Source organism: Zonotrichia leucophrys, chromosome 20, assembly GCF_028769735.1.
Source record: "Zonotrichia leucophrys gambelii isolate GWCS_2022_RI chromosome 20, RI_Zleu_2.0, whole genome shotgun sequence".
Lineage (NCBI taxonomy): Eukaryota > Metazoa > Chordata > Aves > Passeriformes > Passerellidae > Zonotrichia > Zonotrichia leucophrys.
The window spans coordinates 7,255,663-7,274,126 of NC_088189.1; the positions used below are offsets into that span (position 1 = coordinate 7,255,663).

Sequence of the window (18,464 nt, forward strand, 5' to 3'; positions counted from 1 at the left end):
AGCTCGAATGACAAATTTATTTGTGGATTCACCTCCACCTGCAAACCGAAGCGTTCAATGGGCTAATGCTAATCCTCGTGCTCCCCACGCGGGACCGGAGTGGCTCCGACATGAGGAGCGCGAGGCCGTGCTCAGTGGCCAAGTGAGCCCCTCTGGAACCTCCGGTCCTCCCCTCACCTCCATCCCTCCCAGCTTGGCCTCTGCAGGGAGCACGGTCCCACACATAAATACGGACAGACAAGATAACAAAAATAGCATTAATAGTATTCACAAATGAATTAAAAACTACTCGTATATGTACAGCAGAGCGCAGGCAGTATGTACACAGCTGTGTCTGCCCGCGGTGGGCTTCGAAGGATGGGGGCGTTTATTGTGGAAGCTAATTTCAGCTCAAAGGCCGGAGGTTCCCTGCTCCAGCAGCAGCAGGAGCAGCGTGGGAATGAGGGGGAGGGAAGGCAGACACCTCAGTCACTGCATGCAGCCATCACAGCCACGCATGGGCACTGCCTGCACTACGGGACTGGGAACACGGGAACAGCAGTGGAGAGGCCAACAGCTCCTGTTGTCCCCAAAGAGGCTCCCCAGAGGTGAAGATGGCTCTCAGCCAGTGCCAGCCCTCACTTCCATCTCCCCTGGGCTTGCTTCCCTGCTCGTCTCATGAATCAGCTGCTCCCTGGCTTTGCCACCCCTGTGAAGGTGCTTCCCCTGACCCTTCCAATCGCCAGCTCTGGATTCCCGGACACCACAGCCCCAGCTCTCTGCAAAGCCCTTTGTGCCAGGGACAAGCACTCTCCCCCTCTCCTGCCTCCTTCCTTTGCCAGCGCAGAGGAACAGGCTGGGAAGGGATGAGCACTGTCCCGCAGCCATCTACATTTGGAGTGAGGAGAAGGAAGAGGACAAAGAACCCTTCAAACCATGCACAGCCCTGGGCCTGGCACACCATCCTCACCTGGGACAGGCCGCAGCTCCCAGAAACTGCGAATGTGGGGAGAAAGGAATTCTGACCAAGGGATTCTGCCCCTCACCTCTGGCCTCTGCCTCCTCCTCTTCCTCCCCCTGCCTCAGGGAAGAGCTCTGACTGGAGAAGCAAGGACAGGATAGGGATGCTGCAGGGAAGCTCCTGCCTCTCCCTGGTGCCTGTGCGTGCCAGAGACGGGGGCACGGAGCCTGACCCTTGCTCTGGCTGGGGAACTTTTATATTAGTGACACATCTACACACACGCACGCACTCACACATGCAAAAATAAGTCTGTTTATTCTCTTCCAAATTATTTGGAGAACCCTGCAGGGCTGGGACACCTTCTAGCCTGTGCCCCCCGCCAGCTGCCTGGATCTCCCCAGCGCTGGGAGCTGGTGGCTGAAGTGCTGCATTGGCCTCAGCGCCTTTTAAAACACAACGGAACAGTAAATAAGACGGGCTACAATAAAAGGAGCTGGCGGCACGAGGGAGAGAACTCCGTGGAGCAGGGTGCTCGGCCGGGATGGAGGGGCTGCCCCGGTGCCGGTGCTCGGGGGCGGAGTGTAGTGGATGTGGCGGTGGAGGCGCTCGGCGGCGGCCGCTCACTTGCGGCTCAGCAGGGATCCCAGCAGAAGCACTCCAGCCACTGTCGCCCCCGTCAGGAGCCATTTGTTGAAGGTCTCCTGGCCTTTCCTCATCTCGGCAGCAGCATCGTTCCCATAGAGGTCCACAAAGCGCTCCTGTGGAAAGAGGAGAGTGGTGAGCACGGGGGTGTGAGTGGAGCAGAGAGGGAAGGGCTGGTGGCAGGAAAGCGGTGGTGGGGACTGGGCAGATGACAGATGCCTTGTGCTTCCTCGCTCTGAATCATGCACACAGGGCAAGGGGACAAGCACAGTCATGAGAGAAGAGGATGCCAGAAAGGATTTGTGAGGAGAACACCACGCGGGCAGGGCAGGGGATGCATCACGTGCTCTTGGCTCTCTAAAATTAGCATCCAAGTGTGATAGAAATCATTGCAGTGGGAACCCGCTGGGCTCCATTCCCTGGCCAAGGCCTGTGCAAGCAGCACCAGGGCTGGTGCCCATGGCTGCGGGAGCCCACACCGTGCATCCCCCCGGTGATTTTGTGTCCACAGTGGAGCCTCCCACCTCCCACTGCCACATCCTGGCCCTTGCAGGTTACTCCACAACACGAGCTTGATTTCACGAATCCCTGCGGCGAAGGCAGACATTGGGTCGCCAAGCTACTGCCTTCCCACGGCTTCAGGAGAGCAGGCCAAGCACGAGGCTTGGCCAGGAATGCAGTCACTCCGGCCCGGCCCGTCCGAGCCGGCTGCCTCCAGCAGCAGCAGGAGCTGGGAAGACCTCAGCCCATGGTAAGGAGGCTCTTGGGGTCCCTGAGCCACGCAGGGCAGGGAAGGCAGCAGGGAAACACGTGGCCAGGATCTCCCAGGGTTATCAGGGCTGAGCAGGAGGCTCAGAGCTGGATGGAGAGGAAGCTGTGAGCTCCAGGCTCAGGGATCACCAGCAGCTCAGCATCAGCAGGGGCTCGATGCTGTCGCACCTTGAGCCCATCTTCCAGCAAGATGCCTGGGTTCCTGGTAAATGAGAGCAGTTCCAGTAACCCAGCTGCTCTGGGAAAGCAGAGATAAGCCCTGCTGACGCTGTCACGCCTCGCCACAGCCTCTGCACAGGCAGGGGGAGCATTCCTGCCTGCCTGCTCTGCCAGCTCTGCCTCCCACACCTGCCCACAGCCTGTGCCCCAGGGCTGCGGGGGTTTGGTGCCCAGGTCATGGCTGGCATCCAGGTGCCTCTCTTCCATGGAACATGGTGCCAGTTCTCCCAGCTCCCACCAAACAGCCCCAGGATGGTCACAGCTTCCAGGGTATCTCCTCACTTGCCACATACCTATGAGCAAGCTCAGACAGTTTTTCAAAGCAGGGTGTGCAGCAGACCTGCATGTTTACTCCCAGGGAGCTGGGCTGTGTCCCTCTTCATGGCCACAGGGATCCTCAGCCCAGGGGATTGGGTCCTTGATAAGCTGTGCACCTCAGCACTCACCTCTGCCACCAAAGCTCTTCTCCATGCCCCAGCAGACAGCTCCCCCAGCTGCCTTCCACACCCCATGACCATGAGGAGGTACTCACAAATGCAGAGTGTTGGGACACAGGGACTTTGCTAACACACCCTGGAGCATGTCACTGCTGCCACCTCACTTAGAGTCCTCTTGAGGGGTATGACAGTCATCCCCATGACTCCACCACCCACACAGAGTGGCAGAATGCAGCTCACTTCCCACCATGCCTGCCAGCTGGCATGGATCTATGGAGGTGTTGTACTGTGTCCTGGCCCTGCAGGAATGGGCAGCATGGAGCTCACAGGCAGATGCTGTCCAGGGAGAAAGGTGAGTCCACTCACCCAGGGAACAGTGAGTGATGTGCTGCAGGAGAGGGACAGGAGCAGAGCCCAAACCCAAGAAGGAGATATTTTAAATTCTGGCACAGGAAATCCTTATGCTGATAGGTGGTGATGAGTATGGAGCTGTGACAGGGCATGGCAGTGGCAGCAAACTGAGAGCAGGCTGGCAGGGATGGGGGGCACAGGGAACTGGGGCAGAAAGCACCTGTCCAAAAAACACCACCCCTACAACATTTGTGTCTGGGGAGATTTAGGTTGGATGTTAGAAAAAGGTTCTTCACCAGGAGGCTGGCTGGGCACTGGAACTGGCTCCCCAGGGCAGTGGTGGTGGCACTAAGCCTGAATAGGACTACACTCTTGTAGTGTGTGACTACACAATAGTAACTACACAATAGTTCAAGGACTACACTCTCAGGCACATGGTGGGATTGCTGGGCTGTCCTGTGCAGGGCCAGGAGTTGGACTTCATGATCCTTGTGGGTCCCTTCCAACTCAGCATATGTTTTGACCTCTCAGTGCCAGGGCCCTCGCTCCAGGGCTGATCCTTCCCTTGGACACACATCCCAGCCCTTGCTCACAGCACCTGAGGCTGCAGAATGCTCAGCTGGAGGAAGGTGCCTGCATCCCCCAGATGTGATTTCCTCAGGGATTCAGTGGGACCTGCCTCACTGAGAGTCCCACACATCTCCACAGCAGGGATGTCCCCACTGTGCCCAGCAAGGCTGCAGGGCTGGACAGAGCCACACACCCAGCCAGCCTCTGTGTGGGGCAGGCACCAGGAGAGGCCCCCCCTGGCAGGGCAGAGAGCCAAGGAGGGCTGGCAGCTGCCTCTCCATGCTGCTTTTTCCATGGCATGTGGTGCCTTTGGGGAAAGGCAGTTCCAAGAAGCCCTTGCTTCCAAGAAAAGGAAGTGTTTGCTGAAGGAGAGATAAATGGCGCAGAGCGAGCGCGGAGCTATCGGGTGCTACAGGCGGAGCCCAGCACAGCAGGGAGGGACCTGAGCCCCTCTCCTTCCTTTGGGAAGGGAGCAGCAGCTGCTGGAGCCACAGCTGGGGGCTGCAGGGGACCCGAGGACAGTGCCTTGCCCTTCCCCAGGGAAACCACCCTAGGAGCTGCGATAGCTCAGCCTCTGCACAACTTTGATCCCAGATGTGTCCCCTGGGAACCAGATCCCAGACCAGAGGGAGTGGGAAAACAGGCAGAGAACGTCCTCCCTGCCCATGCTGGGGCTGGGTTGAAGGTTAGGGAAAGGCAGCTTGCTCTGTTCCCACACCATCCCAGGCCTGGGCTGCTCTGCACCTGAAGCCCAGCACTGCCAGGACTGAGCCCGACCTCTCTGGCCTGGTGTTTGGATCTCAGGCTTGCCCGGACACGTCCAGATATTTCTGGCCTCCCCCAGTCACCTTTATCTGAGAGGAAATATTTGGAATTCCTGAGCTGATCACAAGGACTGTGGTAGCAACAGCACGTCAGTGTCCCACTCTGTGGGCCTGTTCCAGCCGAGAGCACAGGCTGTTCCATCAGAAGGGCGTCACATCCCCTTCCCACCCCGGGTCACTGACACGGCCCAGAGGAGGATGCTCCAGAGCAGGCAATGAGTAAGCACAGATCTTATTCCTATGCAAGAGGCAATCCCCTGCCTTTGTCTCTCCTCTCCAGAGCTGGAGAAGTAATGCTCATTTTCTTGCTGGAGGAGCTGGGGCAGGGCATGCTTCCCTCCGGCTGCACATGCTGCTTGCAGGAGGCACAGAACCTGGAGAGTCAGGCTCCACCACCCCCAGAGCTGGGGCAGGGAGGTTCTGCAGTGCCAAAAGTTCTCTGGACACTCACAGAGCCCCAAACTGCAATCCAGCGCTGTGGGGGATGCAGCAACCATTTAAACACTGCCCAGTGCCCACACACAACCCTGTGGCAAAAAGGCAAGAGGAGCAGGTCTGACCTGAAGTGCTCTGGTTCAAGTGGGAGAGCAGACTAGAGAAGCATGACTTCTGACTGAGACACTACTCACATCCTAGCCTGGGAAGGGGAACACCAAAATTTGAGGCTCTCATTGTTTGGTTGGTTTCATTCACAGTGCTGCCCATGCAGGAGGGGGAACAGTTGCTGGATCCCATTCAGGGTGAGCAGAGCAGAGCAGGTTCCTCTTTCAAGATAAGCCCCAGCACTTGGGGAAAGAGGATTCGGTGACACTGAGCCATGAAGGGCAGGTGAAGGAAGCAGATGTGGGCAATAAACTCCCATCTGGCCTCTGGTGAGGCAGGAGAGCAGAGAGGGGAGGGCTCTGGCAGTTTGGGGCTCAAAGCTTGCCCTGCACAAGGGGTGAGGGGTATGGAGGTCACTGAGATACCAGGACAGAGCTCTGAAAATCAGCAGAGAGGATCCAGCCTCTACTGGAGTAGATCCCAGTTAATTTGGTCAAACTTTGACATGGAGACTTGGACTCCAGCAGGAGCTTTGGAGCTTCCCCAGGGCTCCAACACCCAGCCAGCCCAGTGAGACACCCCCAGCACCCACCTCAGCGTGCACAGCAGCCTTTCCAACCCAAGGAGCCTGATGGGATTTAGCAAAAATGATCTGGCTCCCCAGAATCTCCCGTGGGATAAGTCAGCATTGTTCCCAGATGGATCAACAGAGCTATGGGGAGGTTAAGTGCCTTTCCCAGAGCTGTGTGCGAGCCAGCAGCATGAGCCACAGCATCTGACTCCCAACCCAGGCATTCTCATCACGAGGCAATGTTTCCCTTGAAAACAAGGCTGTTTCTGTTTTACCTTCACCGTAAGTACAGCTGTGTTCCTGCTCAGAGGTCTAACAGCAACCACCGGCCGGGAGCAGAGTCATCTGGATGACCAGACATTTGTAAATGAGATGCTGGGAACAGTTTTGTGCTGAGCAGCAAGACAAGGAGGGAAAAAGAAAGGCAGCAGCTCAGCACAGACCACAACAAAGCCCTGCATCGACAGCAACCTGCTCCCAGAGCCCCTTTGGGCTGCCAGCTCACCACATGGGGCTGGCATATGCGAACCTGGAGGTGAAGCACAGGGGAGAAAAGGCAGCTGAGAGCTTTAAGAATAAAAGAAAACATAAGTATTCCCAAAGGCTGCCACTGGGATCCTGTAAACACAGCTCTGTGGGTCCCTTTGTGATATGAATGGAAGAGACATCCTAGAGGTTCTCCCTCTGCCCTGCTCCCCCTGATGCTGTATCCACATGTGGCCCCCAGCACTCCCAGCCCTGAAAGGAGGGCAGCAGGCACAGAGTGTGACTGCAGAGGTCACAGGACTGCCTGCAGTGCTGGGCAGTGGAGGTCAAGGTGAGCACCTGACTCAGGAGCATGGCAAGGGAACCTGCCATCCAAGGCAGGTCTGACCTTCCCCACAGAAACACACAATTCCCCATAGATCCTAGAATGGTTAGAGGGGACCTTAAAGATCATCTAATTCCAGTCCCCCTTCTATGGGTACAGAAGAGCTGCAGCTTCACCCCACTGGTCCCCACCAGCAACCCCAGGCAGGCTCAGAATGGGGTGGGGAAGGGGCTCTGGAACAGAGAGAGGAAGGGGCTCTGGGGACAGCAGCTGCAGGTGCAAATACTCCAGAGACTCAGCTCTAACTGTTATGCAAATGGTGACCTCCAGGGAAGCAGCTGCTGATCTCCATGACAATGGCAGGGAATGCCACCCACCCACTGCCCCTCCTGCCTTTCCTGCCCTTGGAGCTGGTGCTGGGGTGTTGTGGACCCTGGGGTGCTGGCCCTCCCCAAATCCCAGGGCATTCATTGAAACCTGCGACTGGGAAGGAGGCAGGCATAAATTCAAAAGAGTCAATTAAATAAGAACACCCCCTCTTCTTTCTCTTCTCACTCGGGCTTTGCTGTGGGACTGTAGCTTGGGGGTCCAGCAGGGAAGCTGTCCCTTGGGCCAAAGCCCAACAGACCTGCAGGGCTCCAGCCTAGCCCAGGCCAGAGCCAGCTCTTTTCTAAGCAGAAACAAACCCTCACTAGCACATTCCAGCCCTAATCCTTGCCGCGGCAGCCTTCTGTCAAACTGGTTTCATCACCGGCTCCAGGGAACCTGCAATAACCCCACACCATTCAGCACAATTTCAGCGTTTTCCAAATACATGAAAGAGGCTACGGTGACAGCTGTAACCCCCGTCCCTGCCCCGGGAGACTGCTGTGCACAGCACGAGATGGAGAGCAGGGAATTGCGCTCTCCGTTCCAGAAATCTGCTGAAACATTCATGTGTATTAAAGCCGGAGACGATGTGAATGACTAATCCATTTGCATCCATCTTTCATCAGTGTTCCTCCCAGAGCTAACCAGGCTGAGGGCTCCCGAAGGTGCCACAGCCCTGCCCAGCACCGGGCTGCTCTGGGAGGGCAGGCAAGGATGGCAGGAGACACGGCTCTGGTACAAAGGCACAGCGAAGAACACATTGGCTGAGCCGGATCCACTCAAGAGATTAGCACCTGCTGGGAATGGGATTGTTTTCCAAAGGGCATTAAGTGGAATAGTCCGAGGAAAGACGGTCTCTCTGATGCTTGTCCCCACCGGACAGATGGTGTCTGAGCCCCGCAGCAGAGCAGCCTTTGTGCGAGGGGCGCGCTCGGGGGGCAGGGAAGGCTCCTGCTCTCATGTCCCGGTTATCTGCCATGGAGCAGAGGGACAGCACCTCAGCAGGGCCACCGGCACCCAGGAACAGAGCTCAATTTTCACCTTGTCACTGCTCTTCCTGGACGTCAGAGCTCCTGTGCAATCGTGCCCTTGTGTAACCGTGGGGAAACCTGTGCCGGGGAGACGAGCCACGCTCACGTGTGCCCGGCTGCCGAGCCACGTTCCCTCTGCCAGGGGGTGAGTGGGCGATGCTGACAGCTCTTTCTGGCCCTCACCCGCACCGAGAGCCTCACCAAACCCACCCCACAGGGAATGCTGGCGTTACCAGGGCTCACGGGAGCCAGGCTGGGTGCAGGGACAGTCCCCAGAGGGGACAGATCCTGGGGAAGAGCTGCCTGGTTCTCCTGCCTCAGCCACTCGTCCACCAGCATCCTGGAGGAGCGACAGCCAAGCTTTACCACTTCCCACTTCAGCCCCGGCACCTCACGAGGCTGCTGTAATTCTTACATGCCACTTGAATGAAAAAGGGGAAAGGGTGGAGGTGCAGGAAGAGGAGGAAGATGTGCTCATTCTGTTTTCACTTCCTGTCAGTTCCATGAAATCTGAAATTATTCAAGCCACAAAGTCCCTTTTAGCAAAATCCTTGCTGACTTGAGGGCAGGAAGCACAGTAGGCAGCTGATGCAGCAAACGCGAGAGAGAGCAGTGCAGCATGAGAAGGAGACTTTGTGCTCTGCCCTGGGCTCCTCCATGCATGTTGTTGCATGAAATAATCACTGGCTGGTGCACTGGAAGCTTCTAAATGAGGTCAGTTGCTCTATTAAAAGACATTAGCTCTCCAGCAAGTTTAATACACTGGCGAGCCATACGAGTACAGAATGAAGGCACTTGCAACACTCCATGATGGCCGATTTACAGGTAGCAACACCTCATTTTCTCCATATGTAAGTCATATGTCACCCAGGCACTACCCAGGGCCACACACACACCCAGCACCCACATCCCAGCCCAAACCCTAAGCCAGCTCACCACAAGTCACACACACAGAGTAATGCCACGTACTGCCACCAGACGTGCTCCCTGCACAACACAGGCAGTGTTCCCAGCCTTCCACAGCTTCCATGGTGGCACAAACCAGGGAGATGGGCAAATGGCACTGGTGTTGTTCAGAGAAGCAATGCAGACACATCCTGCTCCACCTGATCATGGCACTAGGTGCATTCAAACTAAACCAGCTCCGTGCCAGACTAGACCTCTTCTCTGAGCTTCACAAAGAGCCCTTCATCCTCCAGCAGAGAAGAAAACCCTTCCATGCTCCTTCAGGAGGCAGCTCCAGCAGCTCCCTTTAGAATCCTACCCCAGGAGCCAGGGCACTGCGTGGCTCTGCCCACAGGCCCCTTGCACAGTCCCAGCGTGAACAGCTCCAGCTCCTGCTCCAAGCCCTGCCTGCTGCCAGCTTGCCACGTTTTAGAGTATTTGATTTCACTCTTAAGAGCACCTGCCTGGCAGCAGTACAGGCAGGGAGAACCTGCCTGCTCTTTGTTCTTGGCCAGGCAAAGACACCTGCCTCGGTTTCCCTCTGAGCTCAGGTGCAGGGCTGTGAGCTGGGGAACTCTGGGTCCATCCTAGATCAGGAACAGGGGCTGAAAGGCTGAGCCCAGCCCTGCTCCCACCGGAGGCTCCTCATCTCCAGGGCTCATCTCCCCAAGCAGGATACTGATGCCAGGAGCTAGCTACTAATTGGATCTACTTAAATCAGCAGCTACGTCTGCAGACACAGCTGAAACACAAGCTTGAGCAGGAAGGAGGATAATGCAATAAATTCAAACAGCTTTCCCCAAGGGAATCGCACAACCCCCTGAAACTTCCCTCTTTGCAGATACAGCCCATTACCCTTCCCTGGGCCTGCTGTGCCAGTGTAGAAGCAAGCAGCAGTCAAAAAAGTAACCAGCCCAAAGCCCCCTGAAACACCAAACTCCCCCAGCTTCCTGCTCCCAGCAGCAGAGGGAAGGCAGACCAGTTACAGCACAACACTCAAACAGTCCCTGTGGCCACGGGAGCCTCTCTGGTTAACGCTCCGAATCCCGCTCCTCCCTCCCTCCCTCGCTACCCCGGAGGCAGGCAGCAGCGCTGAGTGCACTGGGTTTCCCATTAAAGAGATCCTGAGAGACAGCACTGGGCTGGTACACGTGAGCACGTGTCCGAGACAAGGCACGGGCGGCTGGAGAGATGCACGGAGCTGCAGCGGCGTTCCCGCCTGCAGGCAGTCCTTCCCAGCACTGCTCAGCCCTCCGATTCTTTTTTTTTTTTTTGCTAACTAAATTAAACATGAGGATAAAATAAGCAAAATACCTAAAAATAAAAAAATAAACCGAGCATTTCTACAGCACAACTAGGTCACAGCTCCCCAGCATGCGAGTTGTGGCAGCCACGGCTCAGCCCCTTGAGCCTCCCGGGTTCAAAACTGACATCTCTCTTAAAAGGCTGCTCCCGAAACCCACACCTGCTCTCCGGTGAGCCCAGCTGGAGCCATCTGCTAACGGCTCAGCCCTCGGCACCCTCGTTCCGCTGGGCTGTTGTGCTGTGGCAGGGTAACCCTCCTCCCCACCTGACCAGGATGGGTGCCAGCGTGCCCTGAGCCTGCCCCGCTGCCCCCCTCCATGGCTGCGCTGTGGGAGAAGCTCTCCCACGCCTCTGGAATGCATATTCCTTAACCTGAGCTCTTGGCATCTCAGAAATGATTAGGAGCGGGACTTCAAAGAGATCTCGCACCAAGAACTCATCCCGCACATCCTTCCAGGTGAGGAGCAGGGAGGACGAAGTTTCCCTGTCCAAGGTCAGGGCAACAAAGCAAGGAATGCCCTGGCACAGAGGGACTCTGCTTCCCTTTCATGTCTCCACTCTGTGCGTTAATCTTTAGTGGCTCAGAACAATAGTGTTTAAGGGCAACATCCCTCCCTTGTGGGAGGGTGGAGCAGGAGAGCAGAGGGTGGAGGAGAGTGGCTGCTCTCCTGCCACGGCAAGGCAGAGCCACCCTCGGTGAATACCTTCTCTCTGAATCAGCAGGTAGGTCAACATCCTGGCTGCTCTGGGGTCCCCAGAGGGGACAGAGCAGCTGCCCCCAGCCCCCTTCTGCTCCCACAGCAGAAGCCACCATTAATCCCTCGCCTCTTGGTTCAGCAGGTCTGCAACACTTCTACAACTGATATCCATGCCTTCCCTTCCCCCAGCTCCTCCTGGGAATACTCTGGCTTTACAGCTAGTGGGGAAAGAGCTGCTAGAGAAATACTCCTTGTAATGTCAAGATGGGCCTGTGCTTACAGCCATCAGCCTGGTAAGAACCAAAGGAAACCAAACCTTCTCAGCTTCAGCAAAGGTCTCAGAGCACCACATCACCATTCAGCTGCACCCAGTGTGTGCTGCAGGCGTGTTGCTGCTCCCGGGGGGAAACCATGTACACAAACCACACCAGAGCTCCACGGAAATCAGGCACAGCAGCCCAAACACACAGAGAAAGCTGCAGCTTCCACTGGGGAAAAAGAGAGCTCCCACCCACCCTTTCTGCTGTGCTGGGACACCCCACTGCTGCTGAAGCAGAGAGAGACCCCGGGCAGCGCTCCAGGGACACGGCTCCAGCATCAGAGAGGAGCAGGATGAGCAGGCGGAATGACATTACTGAGAGCAGCTGTGAACACAGAGCAGCAAGAAACAGTTTGTTAATTATTTCACAGGTCTTTTTTTAAATGACACTCAGCTCTTCGGATTAAAGAGCCTCGGAGTGCTTTAGGAATCAGAGTTGCCAGTGGCTCCCCTGGGAGTGAAGGAAATGCTATCCCTTTCGCTCAAAGACCCCGGGGTTAAGTGGGCTGCTCTGAGGCACAGCCAGCCACGGGCAGGAGTTTGGCTTTCCAGGCGCCTGCTGTAATCACAGATCTAAGGAACGTAATCAAACTGCACCACACACCGAGAGGCAGCAAGGAAAACAGGCAGGGCCCCAAAGAAGGAGAACGAGGAAAGGGGGTAAAGAGCAAAGCTCTGAAATCAGCCTCTGCACTGCTCTTGGTCTAGCGGCAGGAATGCTGCTGTGGGCCGGGCAGGAAGCTGCAGTGGAAGTCATTCCAATGGCATTTCCTGGAGAGCACTGCAGAAAAGCCTCCCAGGTCGAAGGCTGGGTGAGGAGCTGCCAGGGATCTGCATGCTGAGCCCGATCTCCAGCTGTCAGTGAGGATACAGCTACCTGGGCTGGCTGCTCCAGGCAGGACAGCCTGAGTCAGGACACTGCTGGCACCTCCCACAGCCAGGGAGGAACACCCAGGACAGTGAAGGGACATGGGGAACCCCACTGGCAGGAGGACAGCACTTTTTTCACCCCATGACAATGGGGCCATCATCTCAGCTGCAAGGGATCAAGGTTGAAAAATAATTACTGAGGACAAAGTGCAAAGCAACAGCACAGCTGAGCACCACAGATCGGGTTGCTCAAAGCCCCATCCACCTGACCACAAACATTTTCAGGCATGGGGCAGCCACATCTTCTTTGGGTAACCTGTGCCAGTGTCTCATAAACCTCACAGGGCACTGAACCTTCCTAATATCCAATCTAACTCTGCCCTCTGTCAGTAGGGAGGAATTCCCCCTTCTCCTGTCACTCCTTGCCCTTGTCCAAAGTCCCCCTCCACCTCTGCTGGAGCCTCTCTGGGCACTGGCAGGGAGCCCTCTCTTCTCCAGGCTGAACACCCCAATTATCTCAGCCTGAGATGAAGCCATAGGATTCATCTTTAAGACAGCAAAGCGTGGCCTTGCCTAAGCTCAGTAATTTCCAGTGAGTCAGTTCTGCTGCACATTGACCACCACATGGAACAAATGGCTGTGATCTCAAACAGGATTAGAAGTGCTGGGGCATCCCCAGAACCCAACCTGCAACACTCAGAAGGGCAGAACTCTGGCAAACCACACTCCCAGGAAATGTGGTAGTGGCAGGGACAGCTTGTGCAGCATACCTGGGACACAAGGCCAAAAAGCACTTTCAAAGAGCTCAGAATCAAAGTCTAATTCTCAACCTGAAACCATTGAGGAGCCTGGAGCCAGCACAGGACGAAATCCCAGCTGTGAGCTGTCATATGACCCAGGCTGAGTCATTTCCTATCATTCAGAAAAAAAAATTGAAAAGATAAAAATGAGCTTGCTATATTGACATGTTCAAAGGGTTTTCCCCAAAGAAAATCACAAGCTTTTAGTCCTCTGCAGGGTGACACAACACATGTCCCAGCACACCAAGTCCTGTGTGGTCAGTGTCAACTGAGAGCCCAGGAAACACTGAGCCCTTGCAGGAAGTAGTTCATTCTCCATCAGCCCAGCACAGTTTGTTGGGATTCATGTATCACAGACTGGTGCTAAAGATGCTATTTGCTTTCAGGTCCAGCCTCATGCAGCCCCTTTATGTGGGTCCCCACCATATGCCCCACAAACCTATTGACTCTATATCCACAGATCTAACTCCAAGCTCATCCAGAAAACCCCCTTTAAATCCTACTCTGAATGTGGATTTAGCCTTGAAGGAAAAGCTGTCATGCACTGGAGGGTCACAGCCAGGAAGGAACCACTGCTCACTTTCCTTTCTCAAACAGATTAGGCACGGTCAGTACATCTCTGCCTGCCAGGCTCTCTCCTGTTCACCCTGTGCTTCCCCCTCCTTCCCTCCCACTCAACCAGATTTCTCTCTCCACAATTCCCAATTCCTGCTGGCACCACCATTTCAACTTCACAGCTAGTGGGACCTGGTCCTGGTCAAAGCAACTGGCCCAGGAAAGCCTCCTTTTTGGATCTGATGGCTTGCCAAGGCAGCAGCTCTCTTCTGGCTGGTTATTAAATGTTCCCCTTGGGTTGCTCTTGTTTGTTTGTTTTCCCAGTGCCAGATTGCAGAGCAGAGGGCAAACCAAGGCAGAGCCAGTAAATGTGACAAAACACTTCTATGTTAACATTATGGAGCAAGATTTACTATTTCCCCTTGCCTCAAAACTTGATTTCTCAAGAGAACTGCTACAGCCCAGCACACAGCAGCCTCCAAAGGCACCTGCACCTCATGGCCCTCCTATGCTGCCTTTGTTCCACTGGTGGGGAATGAAACTGAGCTTCCCACACAACTGGGCTGTGCAGCACTTGCTATGGAGCCATACTCCTTCCCTCTTTTAGAGGGGCTTTCCAGGAAGAGAAGTGCTGCAGTGCTCCAAAACACAAACCACCTGGGCCCTGCCAAGCAGGCCTGCCAGAACTTGCATCTCTCTCACCAGGACCTGCCTGCTGCACCTCTCGGGAGTGCTTTGTTTGAATGGGACAGGCTCTAACAGCTCCAACGCACCAAACAGACTCCCTGTGCAAACAGGGCAGCAGGAGAGGGATGGCTCCATCACAGCCAGGCCAGGGTGGCACTCCTCTTGCAGGGAGAGCTGGCAGAGGGCCAGTGGCTTTCTCCCTGCAGCTGGAATGGCGAGAGCGAAGGAAAGCAAAGCGCACTCAGGAGCTCGTATGGCCTCTGTCCCTTGGTGTGGACTGGCATGGCTTCCTACAGGAAGGAACATGATGAAAGCTCAAATGAGCACTGTCAAATGAGCACTCAGGGTTTGCAACAGGCTGGCAGCAGCAACACTGCCCAGGGCTGGTTTTTGGTGGCTGGTGCTGTGGACTCCCCACACTCCGGCCTTCACCACCCTGCCTGGCTTCCATTCAGCTCCCAGCATAGCCCAGGCAGCAGCACAGCCTGGGCAGGGAAGTTAAAAGCCTGGTTCAAGGTTAGAACAAGAGAGCAAGGCGGTCCGCTGAGTGGGAAACGGCATTTTTCAAAGAGAGAGCTGGTGGGCGGGTCAGATAGAGAGGAGTCCTGACCCTTCCGCAATCTGTTGAACAAATATTTGTTCCAAACAATTAATTTAGAGACAGACACAAAAAAATTGAAGAGTCTGAATCGTGTGGGTTGGGGGTGGGGAACAGAGGGAGGAGGTGTTTGATTCCCCACAGCAGGGACCAGTGATTTTCCACCAGTGATTTAATCTAAATCCCCCAGAGAGTTCATTTACAAAAAATCAGATTGCATTATCGCCTAGGTCTCCAGGATACAGCCCAATCCGTCACTAACAGCAACAGCCACACTAGCTTGGAAACCCCAGTTTGATCACTTAATTCCAAAACTAATCTGTGGTCTAAAAGCCAAAAGCAGAGGGAGGGGGAAGGAACTCTGTATTTGGCCAGGGTTATCTGCAGGATGAGAGAGCTAATGGGCCACATACAGCCAGATGAAATGGCCAGCAGATCCCAGGCCATTAATCGAAACCAAGCTCCTCTCCTTGCCTGAGCAGCCCCACCCAGGCAGTGCCCCAGGGCGGTCAAATTCCTGGAATTTTTTCACCCTTCCTGAACCAGCTCCCTCTCCCTGGGTACACCGGCTCTCCTTCTCCGGGTCCCCAGCATTGCTGGCCAGGCACGGGGAGCTGGGGAGAACCTCTTCTCTGTGAGGAGGGTGCAGAGCACAACGCTGGGCTCAAAGGCTCCTGTCCCCTTCCCAAAATGCTGGGCTCTGCCAATGGATTGCGAGCTGAAGGGGGCTGAGAGGCCCCAGCTCCCAGCAAGGAGGCAATTCCCCACTGTTCAGATGCCAATGCCTGACAGCATGAACTCTTTCCAGTGGGAACCGGTAAAGGTTACAGCAGCAGGGAATCACTAAGATGCAGAAGCCAAATGAAAACTCAGACATCTGTAGGTCATATACCTCCCGCCGGCAGTCCCAGGCTGCACCGCACAGCCGGACCCGGCATTTCAAGAATGCTTCCTGAAGAAATGCTTATTCATGTTAATACCTCACCACTGAGAGCTCCCAGGGTTTGCTGCTGGGGCAGCTGGGAGCACTGCTCCCTGCCAAGGGAAAAGCAGCTGCAGGCTTAGCAGCTCCCCAGCACAGAGGTTGCCTCCACCTCGGCCCTGGCTCCCACCACACCAGCTCAGAGAGTCCCAGAAGCCCACCCACCCACCGAGATCTGCTGTGGGATTCACTTCACCATGAGCAAGGCAAAAGCTGTTTCCAGAATGAAGAAGTAGCTGCTACCTCTGCAAACCACCAGCCAGCCCACCACAACACTGCCTTGGAGAGGAGGAAGCTCCACTCCCTGCTATTAATGACACTGGGAACATGCCCCAAAGCCAGGGCTCTCCTTGAAGAACAAGCTTGGATGACATTAGATTTCCAAAGGCTCTTGGAAAAACAGGTCTTTTACATAATATCCAGGGAGGAGAAAAAGCAGGGATGGAGAAAAAGCACGGTGGGCTGACCCTCTTGGGACAGGGTTTAGAGCACAGAAGGCAAGACCACACACCCTTTATCCTCCCTGCAAGGGGTAGGACAAGCTCTAGCACAAACATTGCAGGGAGCTGCCGGTTTGACCAGCCCCACTGCCAGCCTGGAGCGAGGGAGGGCACGGGCAGCCACCCCCAGCACACAGAGGTGTTCTTACCCATCCGCCATTCTCCTGGATCCAGGGGTCTAAGTGGTCGGTCAAGTACGTGGTCATCCAAGACACGATGCGTTTCACCAATACCCTCATCTCCTTAACAACGCTCTCCACGCACAGGGCTCCTCCGAAGGAGAAGAAAGCCACGATGCGGCCCCAGTTCACTCCATCGCGGAACAGTTCGTTCACTACCTGCTCAAAGCTCTGATACGCCGTGCTGGGGGTGATGTGGAGCTGGGAGGTGAGGTCGCTGAACGCCCGCCGGTACCTCAGCTCGAACTCATCCCCCGCCTCTCTCAGCGCCTGCCTCACGTCGGCTGCTCGACGGATCTCGTGCACTTCGAGGCTGCTCTGGTGCACGGTGGCTCCGTTCACTATGTGGCTGCTGGCTGCGTGCCAGGAGGGGCTCCCGTTGAGGACCCCGTCCATCTCGTCCTCCTCCCCTGCAAAGTCAGTCCTGTTCTCATCCTCCTCCTCCAGCTGACTCCAGCTGTATCCTTTCTGTGAGAGCTTGTAGGAAACAAAGTCAATCACTAACTCCCGGTTACTGCTGTACATTTTCACACCTGGGACGCCCTCAATGAGTCCATGGTCCGGAGCACAAGCAGATCAGCACTTAGCAAGTCTCGACCCTGCTCCTCTTCCTCGCGACCGATGGAAGCATCTGACCTTAGCACAGAGGAGGAGAGAGGCACCGAAACGGTTAATGCCACAGCTCTTAGATGCACCCGCGCCATTACCACCGATAGCTTATCGTTATACTGAGATCACCCCGCAGCTCTACGCCGAGGCTCAGGGCCACCAGATTGAAGCCGCACAGAGAGCCGACCACAACACCCCCTCCCCCGGCAAGCAGCCCCGAGCCCCGGGGAGCCCCAGGCTCGCTCCGAGCAGACCCCAGATCTCACCGGCTGCGGGTTGCGCCTGGCAGGCCGGCTGCGGGCCGGGGCGGAGGCGGTTCTTGTTCTGCTGGAGCTTCGGGTCGGCCCGGAACGCGACAGCACCGCCCCCGCCTCGCCCCGCCCGTTAAAGGGCCCGGCGCCTCCGCCCCCTCCGCCGGCGTTACCCAACGGCTGCGGCGGCGGCAGCGGGCGGGCAGCGCTACCGAGGGATCACGGCAGCCCCAGGGCGGCCCGGTTTGACGGTAACCGGAGCCCCCGCCGCCCCGAAGCTCCTCACTCCCCGCAGGAGGAGAGGATAAACCGCTGAAACCGGCGAGCGCTCCTCACCGCGGGAGCCGCCGCACGGCCCGGCGTCCTTACGGCAGCGATTCCAGTCACGGTTAGCGGCGCGCTGCCGCTGCGGCCGGGACGCTGACACGCCGGGCAGCAGCAGGCGGGAGCACCGCAGGGGGTAGCCGGTCCTCCCGGCCACCGGACTGCCCCTCCAATCACCGGACCGCTTCCCCCAGGGCCCCGAACCCACCCCCCCTAGAACCGGATCGCCCCCCCCAGGTACCCGGACGGCCCCACCGGTCGCCGTACCTGGGGGGCGGGGCCGCGCACGAGGGCCGACACGGCGCCCGCGCAGCCGACACGCCAGCCAATCAGCGGCCAGGAGGGGCGGGGCCCGGCTGCGGCCTCTCCCTTTGGCTGAGCCGCGCGTCACTCAAGGTTTACCCTACCCCGCCCCTCACCTCAGCGCCCGACTGAGGGTCCGCGTCCTTCTCGGCTCTGCCGCGCGGGCCCGGCTAGCAGCGAGGCCGGAGGTCGCCGGGAGCCCCGCCGGGCCTCGGCCCGCTCAGCAGTCCCGGGATTCCTTCCACATCGCCCGCCGAGCGGCTGGGGGGGTGCGGTAGGGTGGGAGGGGGCAAGGGGGCGGCGCGCATGCGCACGGCGCCTCGAGGCTGGGCGAGGAGTGTCGGTTGGACTGCGCGGGGGCACGGAGCGCACGCGCTTAGCCGGATGGGCCGCTGCGCAGGCGCGAAGGTGCCGGGCGGAGGGCGGAGCTCTGGCGCCTCCTGCCGGCCATGGCGGGGTC

General features: G+C 57.0%; 1 protein-coding gene across 6 annotated transcripts; it reads right to left on the reverse strand.

Moving 5' to 3' along the window:
- Window positions 1-3: 3 nt before the first annotated feature.
- On the reverse strand, window positions 4-18,292 carry BCL2L1 (BCL2 like 1). Of its 6 annotated transcripts, none has more exons than XM_064730338.1 (3): window positions 18,121-18,292; window positions 16,488-17,148; window positions 4-1,698 (listed from the first exon to the last, which is right to left on the reverse strand). In XM_064730338.1, the coding sequence occupies exons 2-3, from the start codon at window positions 17,040-17,042 to the stop codon at window positions 1,561-1,563; spliced, it is 693 nt and encodes a 230-aa protein (XP_064586408.1). In that variant the 5' UTR covers window positions 17,043-17,148; window positions 18,121-18,292; the 3' UTR covers window positions 4-1,560. The 6 variants fall into 6 exon arrangements, with proteins under 6 accessions (XP_064586408.1, XP_064586405.1, XP_064586409.1 ...); XM_064730335.1 differs by having other exon boundaries at window positions 16,488-17,153; XM_064730339.1 differs by lacking the exon at window positions 18,121-18,292 and adding an exon at window positions 17,714-17,904.
- Between the last annotated feature and the right edge of the window lie 172 nt (window positions 18,293-18,464).